The sequence below is a fragment of the Hippopotamus amphibius genome, chromosome X (genome assembly GCF_030028045.1).
Source record: "Hippopotamus amphibius kiboko isolate mHipAmp2 chromosome X, mHipAmp2.hap2, whole genome shotgun sequence".
Classification (NCBI taxonomy): Eukaryota; Metazoa; Chordata; class Mammalia; order Artiodactyla; family Hippopotamidae; genus Hippopotamus; species Hippopotamus amphibius.
Genome location: NC_080203.1, coordinates 2355134 through 2366162, shown reverse-complemented (window position 1 = coordinate 2366162; position 11029 = coordinate 2355134). Strand labels below are relative to the sequence as shown.

At 58.4% G+C, this 11029-nt stretch overlaps 1 protein-coding gene across 1 annotated transcript; it reads left to right on the top strand.

Annotated features, from left to right (window-relative positions):
• Positions 1-6169: 6169 nt before the first annotated feature.
• Positions 6170-7562, top strand: LOC130842234 (cancer/testis antigen 1-like). The gene is made up of 2 exons (XM_057718878.1): positions 6170-6900; positions 7077-7562. Exons 1-2 carry the CDS (start codon positions 6170-6172, stop codon positions 7213-7215), a joined length of 870 nt encoding a protein of 289 aa, XP_057574861.1. The 3' UTR covers positions 7216-7562.
• The last annotated feature ends 3467 nt before the right edge of the window (positions 7563-11029 follow it).

The following is an 11029-nucleotide window of genomic DNA, read 5'->3' as shown; positions in this document are numbered from 1 at the left end:
CTGGATCTCAATAAAAGTTCTTTAAAAAATGAAAAGACAAATCAAGTGGGAAAAGAGCTGACATTTATATAACAAACACTAATATCCTTTGTAGTATGATACAAACATATATAATACAAACATATATTTGGTCTTTGTCCCTGGTTCCTGACATAAAACTCTCAGAACTTCCTGCATGACAGAAGCATCTTTTGTTCTAATATGGCAACTCTTGTCAACCGCTAGATAGCTCCAGGACGGGGCTGCTCACCAGAAAACCAGCTCTTTATCAGGAGCTTGGAACCGTCATTCCCATCCCTTCCTCTCAACATCTTGAGAGAGGAGAGAGACTGGAGACTGATTTATTACTCTTGCCCACTTGATGAAACCGCCACAAAACCCTCTAAACGGTGATTTTCCACGTGCTTCCGGGTTGGTGAGCACATCTATGTGCTGGGAGGATGGAACGCCCCAACTCCAGGGATAGACGCTCTTGTGCTCAGGACTCTTCCAGACCTTGCTCTATGTAACTCTTCACCTGGCTTTTCATTGCAATCCTTTATAATATACAAATACACATAAGTGTGTTCCTGAGTTCTGTGAGCCATTCTAGCAAAATGTTGAGCCTGAGGAGGGGGTCATGGGAACCTCCGATTTATAGCCAATTTGTCTGAAGCATAGGGGGCCCCTGGGACTTGAAAGTGACATGTAAAGTGGGGGACAGTCTGGTTGGACCGAGCCTTTAACTTGTGAGGTCTCTGCTACTCCAGGCACTTAGTGTCAGATTTGAATTAAATCGTTGAATACTCGGTATCTGGAGAATCAGAGAATTGATGGTTGGTGTTGGAGAACACCCCATCCTGAAGTCACCTTCAAAACAAGTCTAAGAATCTGAATTTCCAAAATACTCCTCTAACCTGACCCAGTAAGTTTAGTGAAAATCCACTATATGAGATAATGTGTGCCATTCACTACCACTCCCCACCTCAAATCCAACGGTTCCATATTAGGAGAAACACCTGGCTTAAGTTGATTCAAATGTTTGAAAACAACAATTTCTAAAATGTACACTCTCTGTCTTTTATTCAAAGGATCACTATAGGTTTATAAAATGTGTAATACTCATAAGCAATTTATTCCCTTCCTCATAGAATTGAAAATGAACACTTTCCCACTTGGGTATTAAAAATAAAATCTGTTGTTTTGTCCTGAGGCTGTTTCTGAAAGGTTCGCCTCTCACAGATTAAAATGCCAACCTTCACACATTGGTGCGGAAGCTTGAGAGCTCATCGATCCTTCTCCCAGTGGACACAATTATATACTCCAACTTGACAGAAATTGTTCTATCCTTTTCTTTTCTTCAAAATCACTAGTGTCTTCTAGTGATTTGAGCCTGAAAGGTCATTTTAGCATCCAGCCTAAAGTCCATCAGATGCAAGGTAAGTGTAAAATCATGGAAGCCCCGCATGAGTAGAGACTTAGAGAACATCTAGTCCTGTCTCTTCTATGATTTAAGTATTCGCTTTGGCATTCCCACAAAGCAGTGTGGGAACACGGAGAAACTTGAAACAGCATATGGAGTGTAGGCTGTGACAGTTATTACTACGGATTAAAAGCACAGGCATAGGGACTTCCCTGGTGGCACAGTGGTTAAGATTCCGCCTGTGAATGCAGGGGACTCGGGTTCAAGCCCTGGTCCGGGAAGATCCCACATGCCACAGAGCAACTAAGCCCATGCGCAGCAACTAGTGAGCCTGCGCTCTAAAGCTCGAGAGCCACAACGAGTGAGCCCACGTGCCACAACTACTGCAGCCCGTGCTCCACAACAAGAGAAGCCACCACAATGAGAAGCCTGCCACCGTGACCAAGAGTAGCCCCTACTCATCGCAACTAGAGAAAGCCCTCGTGAAGCAACGAAGACCCAACACAGCCAATAAATACAGAAATAAATACAAATTTATTTTTTAAAAAAGCGAGCCATAGACGTGGAGTAGCCAGACGGAGGACTCTGTGGCTTGGCCCCTCGCCATCTCCTCCGGCCTTTGTCTGGTAAGCCCTCTTCTACCGCACACTCTTTGTATGTGAGAAATCAAAGCTGCATTGCCCTGAGCCCTTTTGGAACCAGCGTTCCGGGTGTGGTCCAGATGCGGACAGCTCGCTGCCCTCCCGTGTGATGTGGGGGGCACAGTGAGACGGAAGTCCGCTTCTGGGTGCCCTTCCTGTGAGTCCAAGAACCGCGGTTTCTGTGGGAGTCCTAGCAGAGTGTGTGTGTGCAGTGGGAGGCAGGGTGCCCTGGGGGGTGTGTTGGGCCACCTTAGACCTGCTGCTGACAACAGACCGCCGGGAGCATCTCTGTGCAGCTGGGAGACAACCGACCACCCGGGAGCATCTCTTTGGGTGACAGCTGACCGCCAGGGAGCATCTCTTTGGGCGACAGCCCACAACCAGGGAGCATCTCCCTGCAGCCAGGTGACAGCCAACTGCCCAGGAACATCTCTTTGGGCAACAGTCAACCGCCAGGGAGCATCTCCCTGCAGCCGGGCAACAGCCAACTGCCGGGGAGTAACTCTTTGGGCGACATTCGACGGCCCGGGAACATCTCTGTGCAGCTAGGCCACAGTCGACTGCCCAGGAGCATAGCTTTGGGAAACAACCAACTGCCCAAGAGCATCTCTCTGCAACCGGGCGACAACCGACCACCAGGGAGCATCACTTTGGGCGACATCTGAGTGCACGGGAGCATCTCTGTGAAGCTGGGTGACGGCCGACTTCCTGGGAGCATCTCCTTGGGGGACAGCCAACCGCCTGGGAGCCTCTTTTTGGGAAACAGCCAACCGCCCGGGAGAATCTCCCTGCAGCCAGGCGAGAGCCGACCACCCAGGAGCATCTCTGTGCAACTGGGCAACAGCCAACCACCTGGGAGCATCTCTCTGCAGGAGGTGACAACTGACCACCAGTGAGCATCTCTTTCGGCAACAGCCAACCGCCCAGGAGCATCGCTGTGAAGTGCGGTGACAGACAACCGTGCAGGAGCATCTCTCTGGGCAACAACCGACCACTCGAGAGCATATCTTTTGGTGACAATCGACCCCAAGGGAGCATTGCTGTGAAGTTCGGCGACAGCTGATCACGTGGTCGCATCACTTTGGGTGACAGCCGACCGCCCAGGACCATCTCTTTGGGCAACAGCCAACGGCCTGGGAATATCTCTGTGCAGCTGGGCGAGAGCCGACTGCCGAGGAGCATCTCTTTCGGCAACAGCCGACCACCCGGGAGCATCACTTTGGGCGACAGCTGACTGCCCGGGGGCATCTCTCTGCAGCCGGTGACTGCTGACCGCCCTGGAGCATCTCTTTTGGCACCAACCGACCACCCAGGAACATCTCTTGGGTGACAGCCGACCGCCCAGGAACATCTCTTGGGTGAGGGCCGACCACCCAGAAACATCTCTTTGGTCGACAGCCGACCACCTCGGATCATTTCTGTGCAGCTGGGTGACAGCTGACTGCCCGGAAGCATGTCTTTGGGCAACAGCCGACCACCCGGCAGCATCTCTGTGCAGCCGGGCGACTACCGACCGCACGGGAGCATCTCTTTGTGTGACAGCCGACTGCCCAGGAGCATCTCTTTGGGAGACAGCCGATCACCCAGGAGCATCTCCCTGCAGCCGGGCAACAGCCAACCGCCCGAAAGCATCTCTATGCAGTCGGGTGACAGCCGACCACCTGGGAGCATCACTTTCGGCGACAGCCTACCGCCGGGAGTTTCTCTTTGCGTGATAGCCGACGTCTGGGAGTTCTTCCCCGTGGCTGGGCGACAACTGACCTCCTGGGAGAATCTCTTTGGGTGACAACGGACCATGCAGGAGCTTCTCTGTGCAGCTGGATGACAGCTGACGGCCCGGGAGCATCGCTCTGCATCCAGACGACAACCAACCGCCTGGGAGCATCTCTTTGGGTGACAATCGACCATGCGGGAGCATCCCTGTGCTTCTGGCTGACAGCCAACCACCCAGGAGCATCTCTTCGGGGGACAGCTGACCGCCCAGGAGCATCTCTTTGGCTGGCAGCCAACCACCTGGGAGCAGCTCCCTGCAGCCAGGCGGCAGCTGACCACCTTCGAGCATCTCTTTGGGCGACAACCGACTGCCCAGGAGCTTCTCTATGCACCTGGGCGACAGCCCACCGCCGGGGAGCATCTCTTTGGGTGACAGCCAACCACCCAGGAGCAACTCTTTGGGCAACAGCCATCCACCCGGGAGCATCTCTGTGCAGCTGGGGGACAGCAGACCGCCCAGGAGCATCTCTGTGCAGCTGAGAGACAGCCGACCACCTGGGAGCATCTCTTTGGGAGACAGCCAATTGCCCAGGAGCATCTCTCTGCAGCTGGGTGACAGCTGACCGCCCGGGAGCATCTCTTTGGGCATCAGCCCACCACCCAGGTGCATCTCTTTGGGTGACAGCCGAACACCTGGGAGTATCTCCCTGTGCCCAGTTGACAACAGACCACCTGGGAGCATCTCTTTGGGCAACTACTGACCATTCATGAGCATCTCTGTGCAGCTGGGCGACAGCTGACGGCCGGGGAGCATCTCTCTGCAGCCAGACAACAACGGACCGCATGGGAGCATATCTTTGGGTGACGGCCGACCACCCGGGAGCATCTCCTTGGGCAACAGCAGACCACCCGAGGGCATCTCCCTGCAGCCTGGTGACAGCCGACGGCCCGGAACATCTCTCTGCAGCCGGGTGACAGCTGACTGCACTGGAGCACCTCTTTGGGCGACAGCCGACCGCCCGCGAGCATGTCTCTGCAGCCGGGCGCGCGGTGACATGGTGGTGGCGGCCCGCAGGCGGCTGTGGCGGGAGTGGGTACAGCCTGCAGATCCGCAGGCGCAGGGCCCCGGCTGCGTGCGGAGAGCCCCCCGGTCCGAGGGACGCTCCTGAGGGACGCCTCCACCTCGGGGCCGCCTCTGGGGCCGGGGCAGGGCTGGGGAAGGACGGTAGCCAGCCCAGCACGGGGCGCAGCGGCCTGCAGGCAGCCGAGAGGAGCGTGGAGCCCAGGCCTGCCCGGGGCCCCTCCCGGCCCGCAGGTGTGAGGGGCGGGGCGGGGCCGCCCGGGAGCGGGAGCGGGAGGGCCCACACCCCCGGCAAGGGCCGCAGGCGAAGCCTGTGGCCCGGAGGGAGCCCGAGGAGGGGAGGGGACGGCCGGGAGCAGGGGAGAGGGTGGAATCAGCGTCCGTGACCGCAGCTGCTGTCCCCCCCCAGCTCCGTGGATTCCCGGAGCTTCCTTAGGGCGCCGGGCTGTGACCTGCTTTCGCACTGCCGTGTCTCAGCATCGTGGACTCCTGTCTCCATGCCGCCCCTCAGCTGGGGGAGTGGGAGGCCTCGGCTGTCGGATCTCTCGGGACGGCTAAGGTGGCTTCTCGGTGCCCGGGAAAGATGCTGGTGTTCCGTCTGCCCAGGTCGGTCGCTGGCCACCCCCCCACCCCACCCCCCCGCCGCTGAGAATGCTCACGTGACCACGGATGGGGCGAGCTGAGCAGCGCTCGCCTCTGGACGGAGCTTCTGAGTCCCTCCCCCCCCAGCTCACCCGTGGAAGCGCCCGCCCCCGCGGGATGCAGTGTGGAGACGGCCCTTGGGAGGCGATAGGGTCTGGACGGGGTCCTGAGGGTGGGGGCGGGGCCTCAGGGAAGACCCCAGCAGTCCCCACCGCCCCCCTTGCGGGAGACCCCTCTTCTCCGAGGTCCCGCGCGTCCCCTGCTGCTTGTGTTTTACCTGGGGTTTTACCCGGGGGAGGGTTGCAGGGGCGTGGGGCGGGCGCCTCACTGCCTGGAGCACATGGTTTGGGAGACGCCGTCAAGGCCTTGCGAGTGGGACGCTGTCGTGCCCGTCTCGGCGGTGGCTCTGTCTGGGCCAGGGCGGGAGGGGCCCATCTGCGCAGGCGCACGGGGGGCGCCCGAGAGGAGCTGGGCTTCGCGCGGGAGGCGAGGCTGTCCCGCCCTACGGGGTCTCCGGGGGCAGCCCGTGGGTGGCAGGGCGGGCTGGCGGCAGCCAATGGGGTGCCGGGAGGGGCCCTGAAGGGTGTCTGCGCAGGCGCGGTGGGCCTCCCTGGGCAGAAGGGGCGGGGCTTCGTGAGGGGCTCGGCCTCTCCTGAGTTGTCGTTGGCCTCGGAGCCGGAGGCGGCAACCATGGAGGCGTCCGACGACGACGACGCGGGTGGCGCGGCGGGCGGTGCAGGGGACCAGGGTGGCCAGGGTGGTCCTGGTGGCCCTGAGGGTCAGGCCGGTGCGGGCGCAGGCGGTGGTGGTGGTGGTGGTGGTGCGATTCCGAGGCGAGGGCCAGGCGGAGAAGCGGCGCCTGCGGCCGGATGGCCCCCAGCCCATCCGAATGAGTTGTATCCTTTGGGCAGAAGCCGCGGTGGCCGGGAGGCCGGAGTCCCCGGGGAGGCCGGGGTGGCTGAGGGCGGCGGGGGGCAGTGCAGGAAGGGGAGCGAGGACGGACCAGCGGCTGCTGGAAGGCAAAAGCTCCAGGGCAGTAGGAAGGCCAGGGCGGCCGAGGGGACAGGATGGGTGTGGGGGGGGACGGCCTGCGGGGCCGGAGGAGAAGGCGGGCAGAGTGGGTGCGGGGCGCGGCGGCACCGAGGAGAGGAGCCGGGCCGGGGGGACGGGTGGGGTGGGGTCTGTGGACGGTCGGAGGGCCACCCTCTGGGGGAAGCGGGCCTGGGCGACGAGGAGACTCGAAGCACAGGTGACGCTGGTGACAAATGGCGCCTTGACCAGTCCTCCTGCAGCGTCCTAAGAGTGCCGTTCCTGTGTCCCATAGAGGCGGAGGCGGCGCGGCGGGCCCTGGCTGCTTATGAGGAGCCTCACCTGCAGGGCGTTCAGAAGGAGCTGTCGGTGGACGGCAGCTTCCTGATTGTGTCAGTTCTAGAAGGGCCCCGGGCTGGGGGTGGGGGGGCAGAACGTGCTAAGGGCCAAGCTCAGACGGAGGGATACTTCCGTGGCTAAGTGTTGAGTCCAAAGAGACGGTGTGGTGGGCTGGGCCCCGGCACGCGTTCTCACAGTCAGCTTGATTTTCCTTTGTCCTCACTTTCAGGAGATGGACTGCTGAAGATAGTCGCTGCCTTCAAGTTTCCGTCAGGTCCTTTCTTGACGACCTTGCCCTGGTGCAGCAGGTCATGCAGCACTTTGGGCCCCTGTTTCCCCCTATGTCTCTACCAGGAAAAGGGGGCTGAGGCCCAGCCTTCTGCCCCATGCCAGGCGATGCTTCCTTTACTGAGGCATGGCTTCCTGTAGTAGATGCCACTTCATTCTTGGAGCCTACTGTTGTTTTTTGGGTGCTCGGGGCCCACTTGTTTCGTTTCCTGGTTGCTGGAGGAGGGAGATGATTAAATGGTTCTTATTGCATGAAATAAAACTGAACTACTGTTCTGCATCTGAGTTTCTTTTTGGCTACAGCACCAGTGTATTGCTTTTCTCCTTGGGTTGCAGGGAAGTTCTGAGATTCAGATACTCAAGCAGTACAAGGTGATTGAAGACAGTTTAGGAAATGGGAGAAAATGAAAATCAGTTAAGTCCTACCATTCAGCATTATGTTCTGTCAACGTTTTGGAACATTTTTTTGGTTTTAAATTCTTTTCATTTAACACGTGAGCTTTTATTCTTTGCAAAAATCCTTCAAAAACATGCTTTTAAATGGAGGCATAAAAGATGCATTATAATGTAATCAGTGACAAATTTTTCTCTTGTTTTCCCTTATTATCGATAATGATTCAGTGGAATTCTTGTACGTAAGTTTCCGCATCAATGCTTATTTGCTGAAGATAGATTCCAAAAGGTGCAAATACTGAGACAAAAGTTTACTTTCCTAGTTATTTTTTAAAAACTCAGTTTTTACACAATTGCTCTCACAGTACACAACTGCTCTCCAGGAAATGTGCCCTCCCACCAGAATTCTGACATAGATGTCTCCCCACATCTATGTCACCATTGGGTTAGTTTCCTGCAAAAATAAAACACTGAGTTTGCACGTGAAGAGCAAACAACCCAGAAGCACGGCGATAGGAGTTTCGTAGTTTACTGGCTTTGTTTCGGACCCGTGAAGAAAAGTGCTCGGACACTTGGTTCAGCATCTGGGCAGGCGGACTTCGCTCCCTCTAAAGTATCCTGTGATCTTGGAAGTTTTACTTCTTCCTTTTCAATCCGGATGCCTTTTATTGACGGCTCTATCTCCTTATAATGGGCTGGATTTCACTTCCTGTGTTCATGCCAAGTGTTTTTGATTGGATAACAGACCTTGTATGCTTTCCCTTGGGTGCTGAGTATTTTTGTATCCCCAAACTGTTGTTTTCTTTTTTGGCCGTGCTGCATGGCTTGTGGTATCTCAGTTCTCTGACCAGTGGTTGCACCCGGGCCCCAGCAGTGAAAGCCCAGAATCCTAACCATTAGGCCACCAGGGACTCCCCTTAAACCTACTCTTGAACTTTGTTTCCAAGTGCTGTGGTTACTTGGAAACAGTCTGATTCTTTAGACTCTTGCTTCTAAGATTTGCTGCATGGTACTAGAGCAGTTTTTAGTGTAGAATTATTTTGCCACTACTGAGGCTGGCCCCTTCTGAGTGGCCTCCCTCAGGCCTCTTCAATTCCGAGGTTTCCATTCCGGCCAGTGGGACAGGTGTTCCTCCGGGTCCTGCTTGAGCCCTGAGCATCGTTACCCTGAATCCTTGCTGGAAGCCCTGTCCCAGGCCCGGGTGGTTTCCTCACACACTGGTGCTGATCAGCACCCCCTGATACTCCAGGGGGACCCTCAGCAGATTCCCAGGATCCTCTCTGCTTGCAGCTCTTGAGCTACAGCATCCCGGGCTCTAGGGCCCGACGTCAGACTCATCCTCCCTCCCTCACCCAGCGAAGCCCAGAATCAGCCTACCGCCGTGGCCTGACAGATGACTGGTGAAGCTGCCGGGTTGTTTTAAGATGGACGTCAGATTGCATCACTCTTCTGTTAAAAAAAAAATCTGCAAAAGGGACTCTTAGGGACAAAGCCAAAGAACTTACAGTGGCCTACAAAGCCAGACGGGATCCAGCCCGATTCCTCTCTGACCGTCTCCACTCTCACCCTTTCACTTGCTCAACTTGACTCAGCCGCACTGGCTTCCTGACCCTTTCAAAAATGCCAGGCCGGGGACTTTGCTGGTGGCCCAGTGGCTAAGACTCTGTGCTCCTAGCAGGGGACCCGGGTTTGATCCCTGGTCAGGGAGCTAGATCCCGCGTGTGCAACTAAAAGATGACGCAACTAAAAAGGTCCCACGTGCCGCAACTAAGACCTGGCGCAGCTAAATGAATGAATATTTAAAAACCAAACCAAACCAAACCAGAAAACGCCAGGCTGACTCCTGCATCAGGGCCTTTGCGCTGGTGCTCTCCAGACTGGAGCCCTCTTCCTCTGGGGATCCACCTGGCTCACCCGAAAAGCATTCCCGGCCACTCTGTTTAAAATTGCGTCCCGCTTTCTCCCCACCCGGACTCCTTTAACAGGTGTGTGTGGGCTAAGAGGGAGGTGGGAGCGCAATGATGGCAGCGCACGCGGGGCAGTAAAGAGTCGGCAGGTACGAAGGCGTGTGGGGGCCACGAAGCCCTGGCCGGTTTTGAACAGAGTGGGGACAAGGTCCACCGTGCATCTTAACAGGGTCCCAGTGCCTCCCACGTTGAGAAGAGGCCGAGGGCGGCCAGGGCAGCAACGGGGAGACGGGCATCCAGGCAAGAGACAAGGGCGGCTTGGACCCCTTGGGGGCCGTGGAGGTGGGGAGAAGGGCGCAGATTCTGCAGGTGTCTCGAACGTGGAGCCACCGGGACTCGCTGATGGATTGGACATGGCCCCGGACCTCCTCAAATCCTCAGCAGCCCTGCAGCGAGTCACCCTTCCTCCCGTCAAGGGCGTCCAGCCCACGCAGGGTCCGGCAGCCCCCCCACCTGCCTCCACGTTCAGGGAACGGCCACCTGCCCCGAGGACAAAGCCACACACCGACTCCACTTCCCAACATTTAATTAGGAAAAAGATTACATGGGCAAAGAAAACCGCATGCAGAAAGAAAAAAGAAAAGCCACAGGGGGGCCGGGGGGGCGGGTGAAGTGGGTTTCCAGGAGCGCGGGCCGGGGCCAGGTTCCTCCAGGGAGTGGGAAGAACAAAGGAGGAAGGCACTGCCGCCTCTGCCCCTCGGGGCGGGTGCAGGACAGGGCAGCGGAGGAGGCGGGGCCCGGGCGCGCAGACCACGCGGAGGAGGTTTGGCGGTAGGGCCCGGAGAAGGAGAGCTGGGGGCCCCCAGGCCCAGCTCAGGCCCTGGCGGGAGCCTGCTTCCAGCTCTCCGGGCGCTCGGAGGCAACAGGGCCCTGGGAGGGGGTGCAGTCCCCGCCCGGGAAGCCCGGGGCGGGGGACTGCTGTGGCGGCCGCAGGGGGACCCCTTGGCAGAGCCACAGTCTGAGGGCGGCTTCCGTGCCTCACCCGCCCCCAGTGCCGCAGGTGCGAGGCCCCCTCCTCGGGATGGCTGGGGCCAGCCAGGGCCAGGGCGAGGGGCCAGGGGCTAGGCCACGGCTGACCACGTTCCAGGGGAGCCGGGAGGAGGGCTCGAGGAGAGCCGAGGGAGGCCGGCAACCTCCGGGGGGCGGGGGGGCCGCGTATGTACAGATGGAGGCGGTGAGGGGAGATAAATTAAATAAATAGGTGCTTGGGGTATAAACAGGAAGGAGGTCGGGGCGATCACGAGCCCCGGGCGCGAGGCCGGGAGGGCGGGGGTATTGCTGATGCCGGGGGTGGGGGTGGGGGTGGTGTGGGGGCTTGGTCTGGGCACCCCCTCCCCACGCAGGGCCCAAAGCAAGGCACTCATGACGGGGGCCCAGGTGTGCCGGGGGCATCTCGGCCGGGTGACCTCTCCCGTGCCACCCGATCCAGGGCTCAGCCCCGCGACCCAGGCGGGAGACCACCCCCCACCGCCCTGGGACCGGGGGGACGGCTCGGGACTGAGAAGCCCCCTCCTCACCGGGTCCGCCACCCTTA